The sequence below is a fragment of the Sander vitreus genome, chromosome 6 (assembly GCF_031162955.1).
Source record: "Sander vitreus isolate 19-12246 chromosome 6, sanVit1, whole genome shotgun sequence".
NCBI classification, from domain to species: Eukaryota; Metazoa; Chordata; class Actinopteri; order Perciformes; family Percidae; genus Sander; species Sander vitreus.
This window is the reverse complement of record NC_135860.1, coordinates 31,167,922-31,186,705: the sequence shown is the minus strand read 5'-3', so window position 1 is coordinate 31,186,705 and position 18,784 is coordinate 31,167,922. Positions and strand designations below refer to the sequence as shown.

At 43.2% G+C, this 18,784-nt stretch overlaps 1 protein-coding gene across 1 annotated transcript in view; it reads right to left on the bottom strand.

The window, feature by feature from the left end:
* The window catches only part of rims2a (regulating synaptic membrane exocytosis 2a), a 174,526-nt gene that overhangs the window by 86,607 nt on the left and 69,135 nt on the right, over positions 1–18,784 (bottom strand). Inside the window, exon 7 of the mRNA XM_078253724.1 lies at positions 2,018–2,967. Coding sequence (XP_078109850.1) covers positions 2,018–2,967 — 950 coding nt within the window. The remainder of the gene's footprint in view (positions 1–2,017; positions 2,968–18,784) is intronic.

Below are 18,784 nucleotides of genomic sequence, written 5' to 3'. Positions count from 1 at the left end.
TAGCGCTAGTGCAGGGCGGCTTCCTTTAGTGAGGAGAACAGTTACATAACAGAGCAGACCAGCTGAATTCCTCCCCTCTCCTCTAGATTAAACATTTTGAGCATGTGGCAGGCACTTTGGTCTGGTGCTACTGACAAAAGCAAACTGTGCTACTGTACCTTCTATCTATCATTCCTCCGTTTGTCAACTGTACCTCCTCCTTCCTGTGTGTTTAGTGCTAGTGCAACATTTCTAAAGTAAAGGCCTCCGTGATTTTTGGCAACAAAATCAATTTGCAATCACGACAACTGTCAACCAGGTGGAGCAGTCAAGAAGCTAACAGCCTCAACAATTGCTTCTGATGTTTATTCTATGCAAAGTGGCACTTAATTCAGTCAGTCTGACTGTGTGCTTGCCACTGCATGTTTATACACTTGGATAAGTGTGCTTGTGTCTCCAGGCAGGTAGGACATTTGCCATGAGCGATTTGATGTCCATTTCAATTTCCTTGTCGTAGTCAGACAGCAAGACAGGCCAGGCAGAGCCAATACCAAGCATACACTGAAGTAAACTGGACCCACTGCGTGAAGAAATAATTCCCCTTTAAAAACAGTCTTTGGGTAATGACAGTTATTAATTTAAAACTAGTAGATTAGGCAGTGAAAACTACGTATAAACCCTGAGAAGAGACATCTTTTTTTATCTTTTACCCCCCACCATCAGTTTTTCCTCCCGTTCCCACTGGACTGATCCATATCCCTATTGCCACATTGTAATGGGCCACTGTACCATGAATGACATCTAAACAGTATGGATGTCAAGGCTAACAGAGGAGGTACAGTATACTGCAGGAAAACATATAATCAGCCTCTGCTCTTTTATGACCTTGATTCTAATAACATCCATTCACTCATATGCAGCAGTGATGACATGGAACTACTCAGTGAAATACACTGCAACTGAGTTAACTCAGCTCACCCTGTTTCACTAGACACCCACACCCCAGCCCTCTCCCTGCTTCCCTCTGTCTGTCAGTTATGCAGCGCTGTCCATTGGATCTGACTGATCGTGTGAATCAGCAGTGGTAGGACCTGGCAAAGTGTGCTATGAGATGACAGCAAAAAGGAGAAGGCCTTGAGAGCAGTTAGACGTACATTCATTTCAAATCACAGCCACACACATAAACAACCATCCACACTGAAACATATCTGGCTGTGCACGAGCCTCCTCCTCTTAGCCACGGGAGCTGTTAGAGTAGATTCGTACAACGCAATAGTACTTTGCACGTATGTAAGGCTCATTGTTTTCGAATTTTCTACAATTTTTACTAAAAATGCCAGGATCCTATTAAAAAAAAGCAGTTTTAAACCAATGTTATCACACACATTAGATGCTGTTGTGTTTTCTGCCAAAATAACTCACTGTTTGTACCGCAGTTTAGGGTAAATAAAGTCCATTTAAGAAGTGTTACACTCAAAAAATAGAAACTGAAGAGAAAACATTTATGAATTTATAAATGACTATGCAGCAGTCACTCTAAGAAAAAAAAAAAAACATTTCACTGCAAATCTACAAAGTGCTTGATTTTTCTGTCATTTACGTTTTTAAAAGATCTCCAGTTGTTTTTAATTTTTAATTTTTTTTTAAAATGATAAATTCAAAGATTTTCTTTCCTCGAAAATTAAGAGCCCGACACACACAAATACACATATAGACATACAAACAGACGAAGCACATATATAGACTGCAGACTGGGGAATCTCAAGGTTATATCTGAATCAACAGCTGCAAGAATCAATATCAACATGAGACAGCAACAATAAATGAATTATAATTAAATGAAATCTGTCTTTCCTAATAACAACATCATGTCAGTATAATACTAGATCAGAAAGGCTTTAGAATTGCATGAAAAAACATCTGAGAAATGTGCAATGGTATGGTATAAAGTAACGCTTAATAAAGCTATCTATAAACAGAGAAAGAAGCAGAGAGAGAGAGCAGGCTGAGTGAGGTTGGTGGTGTGTGTGGCCCCTACCTTTCTCACTGACTGACTCACTCTCTATCTCCACGTCCTCACAGCTGGTGTACTCCGGTGTGGTGGCCAGCTCCTCCTCCGAGCTGCTCAGCGACACCTGCCGCATCTTTCCTCCCTTTTTGGTTTTGTGGGGCTTGGGGGGTGGCGGGCGCACCGACTCCGACTGGTCCGAGCTGAGAGAGTCATTCCTCAACATGCTCTCCATCTTCTCCCTCTTGGTCTTGCGGAGAGCTGAATTGGGGTCCAAGTGGTGTTGCTGCCTCCTCATGGGATCCCCGCCTCCACCCATGTCGCCTCTCCGCAGGTCCCCAGATCTGTCGCCCAGCACGGGGCTACGGTGCGGCGTCGGGGGGCTGTGGTTGGAGCTTCTGTGGCCTCCAAGGCCAGGACCAATGGGCCCAGGAGAGGAGCGGTCAACGGAGTAGGAGCGCTGTCCCGCCATTGGCGGCCGGCGCTCGGTGAGATGCTGACGGGACAGCCGGATGGGGCCTGGGTCGTCCTGCTCCGTGTAAGCCAGGGAGACATCACTATGGCGGCGCTCGTGCCGCAGGCGGCCCACCTCAGCGTGCATCCTCATCTGCTCCTCGTAGGGCTGCGGCTTGACAGGGTAGCGTGCCAGGTTGGGGTCGCTGCGATAGCGGGTCTGGAATTCCTCCTGGCGCTGCCGCTGGAGGTCATACTCGCTGGGTGGTCCATCTAGCTCCTGGTCCAGCGGGTATTCCTGGGAGTGCCAGCGACCGGGGCCCCGCCGGTCCCGGTAACCCATCCGTGCCGCATCTGCGTCTGGGTACATGTGATGGCCCCGCGGAGCCCGCCGAGGGTCCCCATCCCCATAGTCAGACGGTGATCTGGGCATGCCGCCGTCCGTCGGGGCATACTGCGAGTGGTCGCCCCCCTCCCTTTGGTCGTATTTTTGGTTTGGATCCCTGGATGCAGATGGGCTTCGTTTCCTGTAGATCAAAGACAGGCGAACAAAAAAGTGGAATTTAGTGGTTGGTCCACTTTGAACTGGATGTTCTCTGATTCTCTTGATATACAGCAGTATATGTGTGTGTGTGTGTGTGTGTGTGTGTGTGTGTGTGTGTGTGTGTGTGTGTGTGTGTGTGTTGTATATCATGTTTTATTTCTGAGCCTGATAAAAATCATTTGTTTAAAAGAACTGAGGTTTGTGTGTGTATGTTGATGCTTAATTTAATTCCCAAAGAGCATATAGTGTCTGCCGGTGTGCAGGAAGAAATGTGAGGTATCAGTCAGACATTAGCCTCACAGTGCTTCATAACACATCTCTGAGCAACGCTTCAGCCTTCAGTCAGTACTCTATAGCTTCGCTTTACTTTGCCCTGCACTGTGTGGGCCTCAGTCCCTGTCAAAACCTGATGAAAGCCTGCTCCTGTGCCACCAAAACATAACAAACAGTCTTCCAGCCAATAACCAACAAGAAGGAGCTGGTTGAGCCATCACTGCAGCAGTGTTAGCCAGTAGGCTACCGTTTGTGGAGCCTGGGCTGTCTACAGAGACGACGTTTTTTTACAGTGTGTTCAGGGGACAGGCAGCTAGCAGATAGTGAGGAGATGTTTTTTACAGTGTGTTCAGGGGACAGGCAGCTAGTGGATAGTGAGGCGATGTTTTTTTACAGTGTGTTCAGGGGACAGGCAGCTAGCAGATAGTGAGGAGATGTTTTTTACAGTGTGTTCAGGGGACAGGCAGCTAGCAGATAGTGAGGAGATGTTTTTTTACAGTGTGTTCAGGGGACAGGCAGCTAGCAGATAGTGAGGAGATGTTTTTTTACAGTGTGTTCAGGGGACAGTCAGCTAGTGGATAGTGAGGAGATGTTTGCTGTATGTGACAAAAAATGTTGTAGCTTAAAAAACGCGTCACATCACTTAGAGCACCTTTAAATAAATGAATAAAATGAAAATCTCAAAATACATGCAAAAAACAGGTTGGCCTATTTGCTTCAGAAAAACATACACTCATGCAGTGGAAATCCTGTTTGATTATGGAATTTGATTTAGAAGGTTGCACAGTCTTCACACACATAATGGTGTATCCAATATTTCACTCTTTTACTGCCATTGGCAATCTTTCATTTTCATTTTGATAGCATCTGATTACTTTGTTGATATAGGTGCTTAAATCATCATAATTTGTAATGCATTATTAAACTACAGGATGACACAAGATTAACAACACAGCTTGCCTGGATATGACCCTGTTTGTATTTCTAAATTAATAGTGCGAGTGTGAGTGCGAGTGCGTGTGTGTGTGTGTGTGTGTGTGTGTGTGTGTGCGCATATGTGCATATGTGCATGTGTGCACAAAGGCAGAGAGATGAGGAACCAGCCAGTGTACTGAAAGTAATGCACTGATAAATGATTCAGAGTTTAACAGATTGTATCTGTGTACACAGTACAATGGACATGAAGGGATGAAGAGAGAGCTCTATCTGAATTCATGATCCTCAGACGAAGGTGCCCATTTATTTATCTCGCCACCTTTTTCCTCCTGGTAAAAAAAACATGTAATGTCACTCAGACAGTTAGTAAGGGTGTAGACTAAAATCATAACAAAATTACTGTAGACTCATACTTCATACATTTAAATCATGTGTCCTGGTCTTGATAAGACAGAGTAGTCCTATTTGTTACAAGACTAAAGAGATGTCAAATCTTGAAGCAAGCACAGTTATGTTGGAAATTGCATGAAAATAACTTGCTAAGATGAATATTTACCAGCTGCGACAGCATCGCTGGTATTGTTTTCACCTTGTGATTGTGTGTGTGTGTGTGTGTGTGTGTGTGTGTGTGTGTGTGTGTGTGTGTGTGTGTGTGTGTGTGTGTGTGTGTGTGTGCGTGCATGTGTCATCGTGGCAAAATGTGGTCCTGGAGACACCTACTGTAGTGGGAACACAGAGACGGTTTGAGTACTCTGCCAGAGGTTGGTCGGTCTGTCTGTCTGTCTGTCTGTCTGTCTGTCTGTCTGTCTGTCTGTCTGTCTGTCTGTGGACAGAACCATGCAAAATGCAGTCACAAAACGTTACAGGTGCGTAGTTAAGATCAAAATGAAGGCTGAGTTCGCATATGGGTGTGGTCTACGCAAGGGCGCCATAAGTAGGGGGGTATGAAGTCAGGAAGGGGCCACTGCATTAAGTATAGTTACAGTCAGCAGCCCCATATTTCTAAAATTAGCAATCAATCATTTTATCATTGTCCGACTGTCATAAAGGAAACCAGCCAGGAAGTGGGTGAAAAGCCTGTAGGAGGCTAACTGTGCATTAATGCATTTATTCTTTTGCTGAAAATCAATTATTCATAAGCCACTTTTCTCCTACATTTCTCCCACTTTTCCTCCAACATAATAATGACATTTTGGTGAGGAAAAGCTCTGTGAAGCATTCCTTTAATTTTGTACGTGACAACTTTCCATAAATTTCAAAGGGCTTCATAAATCACTGCTGCCAGCTGTGCTCAGTAGCCAAGGTAAGGACTCCTCACGTGTGATTGGCTAATTCACTGAACCACAGAGGAGGTTTGCTCCCTGCCTACTGTATCACAGACCATTCGGGTTAGCCTCAGTATAATGTGGAAAAGATGCATTTTGTGTTCTCTGTGTTGGATTTCTATGTTGAACACTGAATAATCTCACTAAAGTGAAGTGCCAGCTTTCAGGAGAGACAGAAGGATGTAAGAGCGCTGTGTATAGTTCATGAACTACTGTACAGTTAAAATATAAGCTGTTAGAGAGAGGCAGAAGGTGAGCAATAGTGCGGTACAAAATGTGCTTTCCAGCATCACTAGTACATAAAAGATTTACTTAAAGTGGCGATTTGTAACTTTCAGTTTATGTTGATTCTAGCCGCCCCTTTGGACAAAAGCGGTAGTTTTTTTTACCACACCTGCTGTTTTAAAGGTATTTTCTTTACGGTGCTGTATTGCCCACTGTATTACTGAGATAGCGTTACCAGGAGGTCATATAGTTGTGATGAATGTTTTGCTCAGAATCATTCCTTAACAATAAGATAATAAGTTACAGATGCATCATCCCTTTTCAAGTGTTCGGTAACATAGCCTGAATGAATCGTTACTGTATCACTGTCACTGGGTCACCAGCCAAAGCATTAGGAGATTGTTGTAGCAACCAACGTTACAATAACTTATATTAATATAGCACATTTCAAGAAACCCAAAGATACTTTACACAAGTACAAGGCAACAATGGAAAAGAAAATAGTAGGCCAACACTGACACGGACTGAAAAGAAATAAAACAGATAACTTCTAAAATAAAATAAAAATACAAATAGGCCTATATAAAGAAAACTCCTGCTACCTTTTACCTGGCTGCATAGGCTTTTCCGGTGTTACAAAGAAACCTGTGACCCGTCAGAATGTGTTACTGTAGAGCCGTTCTACCTGCCGTAAATCACTCTGTGACTTTGCGGGAAACATAACATATTTTTTAAAGCTGCACTAATCAATATTGTTGTTTTAACAACTGATCAAATTAATATGTATACATGAAAGGGATTGCACGTGGTGACTGCACTGACTCTAGCGTTTTAGTGTCTTTAAGCTGATTCTGATAAAACTACTGCAGGCTATCTAGCAACTAGCGAATGAATATAATGGAGCATTTAGCAGCTCAGGAGACAGATATTTTCCTCAGGAGTTGGTGGAGACCAAACCTGAGCTAAAAAGAGACTTTATAATGTGATAATATGTCAGTGTTGCGTTTAATCTATTAAAGCTGCTTTAAATGTTATATTGACAGATCATTTTCATTTTAAAACTATTAGCGATAGTTTAATATCATAATTTAATGAAATGATTCCTTGTCATGTGAAAGGCCTGCTAGTACGACTGATAGTGAAAATGAACATCTTAGTGCAGCTCTACACAGCTTTCCGTCAATTACCAATCTCTGCTGAATGCGAAGGTAGCGTTATAGGCTCAAACTGGAGACTGCAGCTGGGACCTCTACTTCCAGTTCCTCCCCTTTGGTGGTCAAAAGCTTTTAATGCAGCTTTGATAACTGCCTGCATTTCAAACAAAAATAATACGTATTCACCCAATAACTGGTTAGTACAATTATAAAGATTTGCCATTGTGAATTCCTGGTATAAGCAGGGTTTTCCCCAAAGAAAAAACTGGCACAAGAAGTGCTGCCCTCTAAATTTCTAAGAGCTAAGACACACATCTGAACAATTAAAGAATAATGCCACCACCTATTTCAATACTTCATCAACAGCAAATCAAAGATACAAGATGGACAGTATTCCACAGGCCAGCTGCATGAGGAGTGATTTTTTGTGTGCAAATGGAGTACAAAAAAACATCTTAGCATTAAAGAGGCAGCGGAAACCCGCGCACAACAAAAACAAGACTAATGGCTAATGTGCACTTTAATGAACGCATCCTTATTTACAACAAAGACTGAGGAAGACAAAAGGCCATTTGAAGTCTTTGTGATGCAGCTAGTGACCTCTCCTTTCTGCTTCACATCAAAACAAATGTCTCCTATCACCTTAGCACACAAACACAGCCTCACTGGTGATTAAGACGCAGCTGGAGAAACACATGAGGGATGCTGCATTATTCATGGCCTGCTCCTGGACCCTAACTGAGCAGCACTTCATTCACAAATCCAAAGTGAAGCTGCAGCAGAAATTATATGCTGGAGTAGGGGACAGGCGCCGTGACTTGGATGGGAGAAAATGTGGAGGGGAGTGAGTGGGGGGGGGGGGATTGTGTGATGAGCATGAGAAACATCTTTTTATAGCGACTTGATGATGATGATGGAGGGGTGTGTTATGTGTGTTCACTTGTGCATGCCTCTGTGTTTGTAGCTGTGTGTGTGTGTGTGTGTGTGTGTGTGTGTGTGTGTGTGTGTGTGTGTGTGTGTGTGTGTGTGTGTGTGTGTGTGTGCGCGTGCGCGTGCTTTATGTGTGCTGCTCTGGCTGCCTACGAAATGCTTCACTTTGGCTCTGAGCATGTCATCAGGGCTTCAGGTTAATGTCTCCTCTGGGCTGTTGTCTTGAAATCGTACACCCTGAACACACACATGCACACAGAACATGCAGATAGCAACAACAACAAACATTAACAAACTGCCCCGTTGACGAGCTCTAACTCATCATGACACAAGTATCACGTTTCCCTGCTCCCGTTTAGCCCTGTCTGTCCTTGTCCAAACAGAGAAAATGTCTATGGCAGCTAGCAAGTAAGCTAGCAATCACGCACTCCGCTCTGTCAGCATTTGCATCATGATGCTAACGCTATCGGCCCTGAACCAGCCTTCAGTAAGTACAACAGAGCGGTGGCGCAGCACTAAATTTGGTACTGTGCATTATTCCCCCATTGCTCCGGCTGCCACTGCTACTGTTACAGCCTCTCTGCAGATACCTCTGAGCTCTCCACAGCTCTGCCATGACACACTCTGCTGATCTTAGATTTGCATTCCATCCTCAGTGGCACAGAAAGAGATAGACAAGAGAGAGACAAAATGTGAAAAGGGAAAGGGGGGGAATATCATCGACAATGTGTGTGAATTAGAAGAGCATGAAAAAATAAAGCGGGGAAGATGCCAGTTAACTGTGACCTACAGCTGAACATGCAGCTGGTGTGCGTGGTGCATTCAGCCGAGCTTGTCAGGCTCAAGCGTGAAGTGGGATCGTGATGCCTGCCTGTGATGCTGCACAGAAGCCTGGCTGTTGCAATAATTAAGTCACGAATCGCACAGTGACGTAGTCCCACCATCACTTTCCCTTATATAGGGAGATGCGTGTGTGATGCCATCACAGACATGGCACTGAGCCGCAGCACAGGCAGCGTGGTGTGCAGAACATCGACCAGCAGTGAATCATCCTAACAGGCCGACAATAGAGCATGTTCACTGTCTGCGCGGTACAGTGTGGGAATACAGGAAAAATGCCGCTGCACCGTTCTGTACGTTCCTGCTGTGGGAATAACAGCAGCCCTCTGTACTGCTGTTGTCCCACTCTGAGCTAACTATAGAAAGCCTCTGCTGTAACAGTGCATGAAGCACGGGGCCTCATTCAGTTGGTGACAAGGACGGTGATGACAATAAGATTTAATTCAGGGAGGGTGACACTGGCCTCACTCTATTACTGGTAGAAAGACTTTTATATCTAACATAGAGATAATGAGAGTCTAATGGCTGCAATTTCTGATACCTGAGTGAGAAGGTTCACATCCAGTAGTGTACAAAGCATCTCTGTGGTGCAGAGGGGTAAACCTTCATACTCGCGTAGAATCGTAAAAGACACAGACATCTCTATTGTGCTGTGTGAACACGGTTTCCGTTTTTGCTTTCAGCACAGCCTTATCCACTGCTTCTAAATTGCAATATTATAATCACCTTTTTAAAGTACACTCTCCTTATCAAAAGCAGCATAATGTATCAAATCCATGGCTCACTAAAATCATGGGATTACACTATGGCCCCGTAAGATTAAAAAGTGTGACCCTAAAAGCTTAGAAGTGACCTGACATGCTCGCCACGCTAAAACCGTTATATGTCGTTATTTTTCGCAACACAAAAAAAAAAAAAAATTGGTGAAATTCCCCGATACACTGTGGGTGTAATCAGAAGTGAGGTTGTCGTGCTGTGCCTCATCAGATGTGTTCCTGCTCTGACCTACTGACGGGATGTGATCAGAAACATCCACAGCCAGAGCCCCGTTCCCAGGCTGCAAATGGACTAGGTTGTCTAACTTTGTCATTCTCTCACTCTATCTGCCTTTACGTGTGTGTAGCGCTGGCTCAGCTAGGATGAAAGGCCCGAGATCAAGCAGGAAGCCCCTGCGGTCGCAAATCATTAACATTTGATGTGGGTTTACAATAAAAAAGGGAGCTTAATGCACATACATTTACACAGAGCATCTGCAACACACAGGCTAGTGATCAGTTAGTTGTACAGAGTGAACACGTCAGCATTTCAACTCAAAAGCCCTGAGTAACCATCCCCTTCACACAAACATAGTCCACCTCCCCGCGTCCTCGTGATGCACAATACTGGCCTAAATGATAATTAATCATTTGCTCAATACTGGTATTGTGATTATGTATTGCGTTATTCATCCATCTCATTGAAAGTTTTGATGCACTTGATTGCAACAAAAACAGCCTTGACATTCATATTGCATTAAATAAAATAGAAATAACACTAAATATAAAAAGTTATATTACAGTTTTGGGTTGCTTGTGTGCTCCAATTGCTCTGTAGCCTTTATGGGGAACTTGGAGCAGCTAATCACAGTACAGTATGTCCAAAACAAATGCCTGTGATTGGTCAAAGAGTTTCCAGATTTATTGCACCAGAGCAGAAACTTATAATGCAAAGCATCGTGACCAAGCATCATTAATTGTGGAAGCCAAAATTGTGATTACATGATTCATTTTGCCTCCCTATCTCATTCTGTCTGCCTTTCTTTCCTCTTCCCCTCCTCTCACAGCTTCTGTAATGACAAAGATAGGATGTGAAGAGGTTTTCTAAGCAAAGAAAGAGAGAGAGATCCAGGGAGAGAGAGAAAATGTGGCCTTTTCATGATGAATTCCATAGCTAGTCTCCACAACCATTTGCCGCGAAGATATGTTGATATTGCATTTTAAACTAAATAAATACCACAAGCACAAAGATCAATAATTGGAGGACAATGAGGATTGATGAACACTTCAGCTGCACGTGTAGGCACCTTGACACACATACACTGTCAAAAGAAATAAATATATATTTTCAAATAACTAAAATGTCATGATGGAGCTGCTGCTTTCTACTGCTGCTTTCACAATTATCCCCGCGGCAAAGAAAGCTACTGCACTGTTGTTGGAATTAACTGTTCATGTTACAGCAAAATGCACAACCTGCTGTACATGCAACCTGCGTTTTGTATTGCTTTATAGACAGGGGATGTATCAATTGAAACAATTATTTACAAGAAACATGACACACTGCTTATACAATATGAATGTTCATATGTTCATATCAACTTTAATTGTAAGACCATTAAAAAAACAATTTAACCACACAGCATTATAATACATTCTACATCCAAACTGCAATCAAAATGATGAGATATAATCAGCCTTACTGAAAGTAAAATGTCAGATCCTCGGCTGCAGCTCAGTTCAAATCTCTGCCTGGCTGCTCCACGCAAACACATGGACTTCTGTGCACAAAAGCAGTCCAGTCCGATCCAAACTACCTAATACCAGTGCTGGCTCACAGCCTACGACCAGGCCCTTGTTGCTTTTCCAATCCTCTCTCCTCCTGCACTAAAAAAAATGTCCTTGTTTTATTTCTAGAAGGCTATGGATGCTCTGCAGACAGCAGCAGTAAATGTAGTCTTGCAGCAGCGCTCTTCGGACTGAGTGTGTGACACCAGCTCTGTCTGCTCTGCCTCTGCTGCTGCTGCCGGAGAAACATGTTAAATAAGAAAGCCAAAAGCAATCAAGGTGAAAATGCAACGCTGCCCCCGTGGGGATTGTGCCACCTCTGCTTTGTGGATAATGGAGAGAAGTCAAATGAGAACAAATGAGTGGCGCTCTGTTGCAGAGCTCTCCTCTTTGAGGAAATCTGGCCCACTAATGACAACAATACATCCTGGAATGGTATCTATTGAAATGAGATAACCAGAAAAAAAGCAAGAGTGGAAGAAAAACAAGCTGAATGTGCACGTCTCAACTGAGAGCAATCAGAGAAGAAGAGACAAGAGGAGGAAAAATCTGCCTAACAGTCCATTTACGGATGCAGTGTCACGCTCCCTTCCAGGACTGACTCAGCCGGCTGCTGTGTATGTGAGACGCCCCTCGGAGTAAAAGAAACGCATCCAATTCGCCCGTTACCTATAGTGCGATTAAACCGGGTTAAATCCTGCAGAAACCCTGCAATTCCCAATATCCAAATTATATTGTAGTATCAGCATGATCTGCTTTGTTTGTGACGGTCTGCTGCACCCACAGTGCCCCGCCACTTTGCTGGATGTGGATAGAAGGCAGAGTTTATGACCCTGCTGCAAAGGCTTCTGGGGGTCTGAAAGCGAGCAGACTTAGGGGTTTAACCGCATCATCATGTGATCGCTACAATTGGCTGGATGTCCAGCAGCGACCCTGTCCAACCCGCCGGCCGTCCAGTCCTCTGCCTAACAAAGATTATGGCCAAAATGATAATCACAATTATTTTTTTAAATATTGAGATCACGATTGTATACCACGATTATTCACTGATTTTTTTTTTTTTTTTTTCATCAAAATAAGTAGGGCTGGAGTATTCATATATTCGTTCGTTGGGTAGGTTTTTAATTTTACGATTCAGATATTCTTTTTTTTCCTCTTCAATACTGTAGTACAACAGAATCCTTACAAAGGAACGCCTTTAATTACATCTAAAGACAGGTGTTGCAGCGTGCACACACACACACACACGCGCACACAAGACGACTGATCAGTCCCACTACCAATATTAGCTGCTCTGTTTATGTCGTCCTGCACAAACAATGCATTGGAGTATCAGTGACATGTTGGGTACATAAGAAAACGGCTTCAGCCGGTTGAAAAATCTGCAACTATTCCTCTTTAGCATTTAGCTTAGCGCAGCGCCATTGCAACCATAAACGACAGTGGCTTACCCGCGTCATCTTCTACCCCCTATGTCCATTATTTTTACAGCATCTGGTCCTTTTCTGAGTCATGTTGTTAGTTTAGGAAGCGTATGGTTTGATGTGCAGCAGGGTTTCTATCTCAGTCAATCATGTCAATCATATGTCAATCATATGTATATGTATATATATATATATATATATACATATATATATCAGCCCAAATCGTGATTGCGATTAATATTGGATTAATTGTGCAGCCCTAGAAAGGATTACATTTCTTGCTTGATTACTAGCTGACATCTATCAACAATTGCAAGCAGAGCAGGGATTCTCACCTAATCTCATTCAGCCTGAGGTCTTATGATCCCTAAACTGAACAAATGACATGGTTTATGTATTTATTTATTTTTATCATTGTCATTGTCATTAAATCAAACACAGAGGAGGGAGAGAGAACAATAGAGGGAGGAATAGAGAGAAAGAGAGATTTCTCTACCCCATCATTTCTGTGCATTACAAAACGGATCAAAGACTTTTTTTCCTGGTTCATGACGACTTGGCTGTTTTCCATTGACCTGGTTTGATAAATCTACTCGGTGTATGCGGGTGGGTGTATTGTGACTGACAGTATCTGGGTGTTGTTAACGTCTTTCTTCCTGCCCTTTTTTTCTTCACTCTTCTGCCTCAACACATCTCGCATCTGTCACCATGTTTCTCCAATTGCTTTTCCTCCTTCGTCCCTTCCTCCCCGTCTCAGCCCTCCCATGGGAGTCAACCTGAGTTGGACTGAAGATACACTACGAGACTGTGTTTCTGTTTGTGATGGCGGTGGTGACAGCTGAGTGACAGGAGCGTGGAATCAGGGAGGGCAGGTGGGCGATGGGTTGTTGACACAGCGTTTCCCGGGACAGAGGTTGGAAGGCGGGGAAATGGTAAAGGACCTTTGGGGGTGTTTCGTTAACAACAGAGTAAAGAATGGGGCCAAGCTGCAGGGCTCTGGGTAGCTTTGACTGGCGTGACCATCTGACTGCCACTGAGAGACAAGAAGACAGCTTGAGACCATCGGTGATGACATGGCGACCCTGAGGAGGACTCGGAATGGCATTGAATGTTTTTAAAATGATATATCTACTGCTGGAGTGTTGCATTTTTAGCTTTATTTACAACAGAACATTTTGCCTTTTGCCTTCACCCTGCCTGGCATCCCTCAGTTTTAATTTATGCATTTCACAAAGTGGAAAAAGTCAAACAGTTCTTGTTCTGTGCTGGAATAAAATCTCCCATGGTGCTGTTAAGTAGTGCTCCCACTTCATTTCTCAAGTACGCCCTGTCCTGCGAAGATTTTCTTCTGTATTTTCACTCCTGCACATCAGATCTACTTAAGAGCTCACACTTAAGGAGAATTCCGGTCAATTTCAACACGTAGCTCTGTTGTTTGGAAATGTGGAGTGCTGTCAGTAGCAAAAGAAAAGAAAACAATCGGTGCTGCCTACACCGCGTTATCCCCCTGCTAGCATTAGCACCCAACAGGCTTAAACAGGGCAAGTTTTAAACATGTTTTTAGCCTCTAAACATGCTCGAAATGTCATTACAAGTACCTACCCATGTGCAGTGATTCCTTCCGAGTGAACACAGTGAATCTGACTGCTGTAGATGTGACAGAAAGGCATAAAAAAGTTGTGTTAATCCAGCCAGTGCACATACCTCTGTTTATTTCCTGTTTTCCGGTCAAGTCCACACTAGTCGATTGTCGAACTCCTACAATCCAATATTCCAGTCAAATTTGCTGTGTTCACTCGGAAGGAATCACTGCACATGGGTAGGTACTTGTAATTACATTTCAAGCATGTTTAGAGGCTAAAAACATGTTTAAAACTTGCCCTGTTTAAGCCTGTTGGGTGCTAACGCTAGCAGGGGGATAACACGGTGTAGGCAGCACCGATTGGTTTAGTTTTTCTTGCTACTGACAGCACTCCACATTTCCAAACAACAGAGCTACATGTTGAAATCGACCGGAATTCTCCTTTAAGGCTGACACTGTTCAGGTACATCTGCTCCTACTGCTTCAAAGAAGCATGTCAGGGATGTAAATAGTTCAGGGCTGTAAAGGGCCGTCCACACTAGGAACTATAACTATATCGATAACTATAAATATATAGTTTTAAAAATCGTTCTACGCAGAAGCATTAAACAGCCTTTAGTCTCCCTGTGCTGTGGAAAATTTGAAGTGGACACAAAGTTGTGCAGCCCTACATCTATCAGCTCAGCTGGCAGAGTCTGCAGATCTGTGTGTATTCACTAATTGGCTCCAAGAGCACAAACTCTGTCCTCCTGTCTAAGAGCAGACCAACTGGTGCCTTCTGTGTTCATGTTTATACTCTGTATGGTTAATACGTCTTCCGCACTGCACCGCCTGTTAGGTCTCCTTTTTGAGAAGAGAGGCACCGCTAGCACTCAATGTAGGCCAAGCCCCAACAGAATATGCCATTAAGATTAGCTACAAGTCAGGACTGGTACGCCGCTGCTTGCTCCTCGTCTCCCTACAGACAAAGGTTAGAGGAGCAGAGTGTGTGTGAAAGAAAATGTTTTATCATATTGTGAAGAACACTGATGCATGAAAAATGTGCACCTCACAGCTGGAATTTAATAAAGCATAAAACACCTCTGTTGAACAGACACACCAGCAGACAGTTCACTGAAGCAAATTTGGAGCAGCACAGGAGTACTGTCTGTAATTATGCTTATTGACTTCAGCTTGAGTTGAGAACAGAGCTGCAGTATACAGTAATACAGAGAATGGTTGCAGCGCGGGGTAGAGGGGTCCTCTGGTGAGGCTGTAAGTAATCAACACCCCATCACTGGTGGGTAATTAACATTTTATACCAAGTATTTGAACCTTTGACACATGTGATTGGCACTCATCTGTGACCAGACATTACAGCTGAACATCAGCTCCCTCGTCAAGAAAGCACAACAAATGATGTACTTCCTGCGGCAGCTGAAGAAATTCAACCTGCCAAAGACAATGATGGTGCACTTCTACACAGCCATCATCGAGTCCATCCTCACATCCTCCATCACCATCTGGTACGCTGCTGCCACTGCCAAGGACAAGGGCAGACTGCAGCGTGTCATTCGGTCTGCAGAGAAGGTGATTGGCTGCAATCTGCCGCCGCTCCAGGACCTGTACGCCACCACGACTCTGAAGCGTGCTGGAAAGATTGTGGCCGACCCCTCCCACCCCGGACACAAACTCTTTGAGACACTCCCCTCTGGTAGGAGGCTGAGGTCCATCAGGACCAAAACCTCACGTCACACGAACAGCTTTTTCCCCTTCGCCACTAGCCTTATTAACAAGGCCCGGAAACCACCCTGACACTCCACCCCTGGCTCTTCATGCCACTGTTCTCTCTCTGCTGTAATGCTCTTTGCTCTTTATTTTTTATTTATATCTTTATTTATTCTTTATATTTAATTTAATACATACTGTGTACATATACCTATACTTATATTGTCTAATATTCCATCTAAAGAATGTGTGACGTGCACCAACAACACCAAAATGTGTTAAAAAAACGTACTTGGCAATAAAACCCTTTCTGATTCTGATTCTGATTCATCACCACATGAAAGACATCGTCATCTTAGTCATCCCTTCTAAAGAAACCACAGGACACCCTGTGTGACGACACGTAGGTAACAAGACCTGGCTTTTGACTCGCTCTGAATAAATGATAAAATGAAGGATGACTGCTTCAGTTTCAGGGTCCTGGAGTTGTGCGTGCTGGCTCACTGTCATGGCTAAGGGACATGGGACACTTGAATAGAACAGAGCCATTGTTAATGTCATTACTAACACATATGCTTTTCCTACTATGACAAGTCACAATGTCTGCTGTTAAAGTAAGTTAAAGGAAGTAACTCTTCAGTAGATGTGTGGAAAAGGCAGAGCAAAAAATACAAATATTTGCAAGAGGCAGGGAGAAAACACATTTGTAATTTAGACCGTTTTACAGTATACATACAAAAAAAAAATCCTGCTTATCCTACACAGGGTGGTAGAGGCTGAACATCATCGCAGCGCAGAAGTTTAATCTGTTAATCTGTTTCTACTGGATACACATGGAAAGTCACTGCATCACAGTGTATATTCAGTACGTTTAGCATGGTGCAACATTATGTTATTATTATTTAAGTAAGACTCAGACTATTACTCTGAATTGTATTTGAACGTACAATAAATAATAAAGATATGTCATTTTCTGCTCAGAACCATAACAAAAGACGTTGTGAATAGGCCTGTACAATTATTACATAATTGTCTAATTATCAATATTTTTTACTTAATCGGGTTTCTTTGTTTAACCGCAATTAATTGCTAACATTTGCTAAGAGGTATGACTGTTGATGGTAATTGTTTGTTTTGTTTAGATGTGCCAAAAATATTTTTTTAATTTAATATATGTTAAATATTAATATAATATTTCATAATTATACAAGTAAATTATTATAAATCGGACAGTTGAGCTAAAGCTATGCTAGCGGCAGCTGTCACTTGTTGCCGTAGCAACTCGAAACATCCTGGGCTGTAGCTGCCGCAAGCCAGAGAAATTGAACATGCCCATGTTTCTGGCCCGGACAAACCTGCTGATTAAATAACCATCATCACCACACACAACTGTATATTTTGTATTTATTATTATTAGTTTTATATTTAGTTGTTGGCTCTTTGACCCTATACAGGTTCATAGCAACAAAAATGACAAGGCAGGATACAGTTAGAAAAAATGGACAGAGGACGCCATCGACAGGAAACTACATATACCGGTAACAGACCGTTACCATGAATAACTACAGATTTGTCTGAGTTTGAACATTGGGATAATGTAAGTTAACAACTCAACACAATATATAAAATAGGTCTAGTTCTTTTTAGACGTTTTAATGCGAAACATATTTAACATATTATACCTTTAAAGAGTAACCTGATGGGTGTGGTCCAAAATAATGTCACATGACTGACACACCCTGGAGTACACTGCTCCATCACTGCAGTTCGTTAAACCACTGAAGGTGAGCAAAGACTAACTCAGGGGGTTTCAGGGAGTAATAAGTAACTTTAATGCTGGACTCCAAAGTAGCACTCAAGCGTCATCCTGCTTTACAATCACACGCACAGGTCAAATTAATTGCGTGCAACTATTCACAGTTTCACACAACATAAGTGCGTAGCTTTTTGATATTAATGAACGTCCATTCTTGTTCCATTCAAGCCATTGTCAAATGAGTTGCTACAAAGCTAATTAAGACTATCAGCTCCACACAACTCTCTCTGGATTTCTCAGCGTGACTATGTTCAGAAGATTGTGGCGTCCGGCGACTTACGCACGCAGAAACTAATGCAGAAGATAATGTCCTCTTCTGAAGAGTCCATCATGTTTTTTTAATCCTCCGTGTCCTCCTTGGCTACTAGCAACTGCGTGGAGGGAGGGTGGGGGCGCGTGTGCAATCACGGAAGGCTGTATCATGTGGCTGCGCCAACAGTTTTGTTGTCATTACTTAGAATTTCTCATGGGGGCGACAGAAACTACGCACTATAGCTTTAAACGAAGACTTTCCAGCTTAGCGTGAGGGGGACATCCACGGAGACCCTCCCTTGGTGCCTGCTGCCGTGTTGTAGCATGTCGACTGCTCAGTGCTCATCAGTCATTGTTCATTATTCTCAAAGCGTTCTGTGTAGAGAACATATTGAGACTTGTCAAACTATTCAAAACCCAGCAAATTCTATTGTAACCAAACACTGGGCTGTATTTCTGCACTGGGAAGAGAAAAAAGTCTTAAGAACCCCGTTTTCCCCATCCCCTTCTCGCTCTGACATAAAAGTAATTGAACACACACACACACACACACAATCTCTCTCTCCCTCTCTCTCTCTCTCACACACATGAATTTCTTCTTGGTTCTGCTAAGTATGCATTTTTCCTTCCAGTGAGCAAGCTGCATTTGAAATCAAAGGCAGTGACGCTGCGCGGCTGTCTGGCTACACAGAAACTGAGGAGGTAATGAAAAAAGCTGAGGGGTGAGTCAGAGGATGCTTTAATAATCCTTGCTGCCCAAAATAACATCTCTGGGGCTGGACGGGCTGACGAC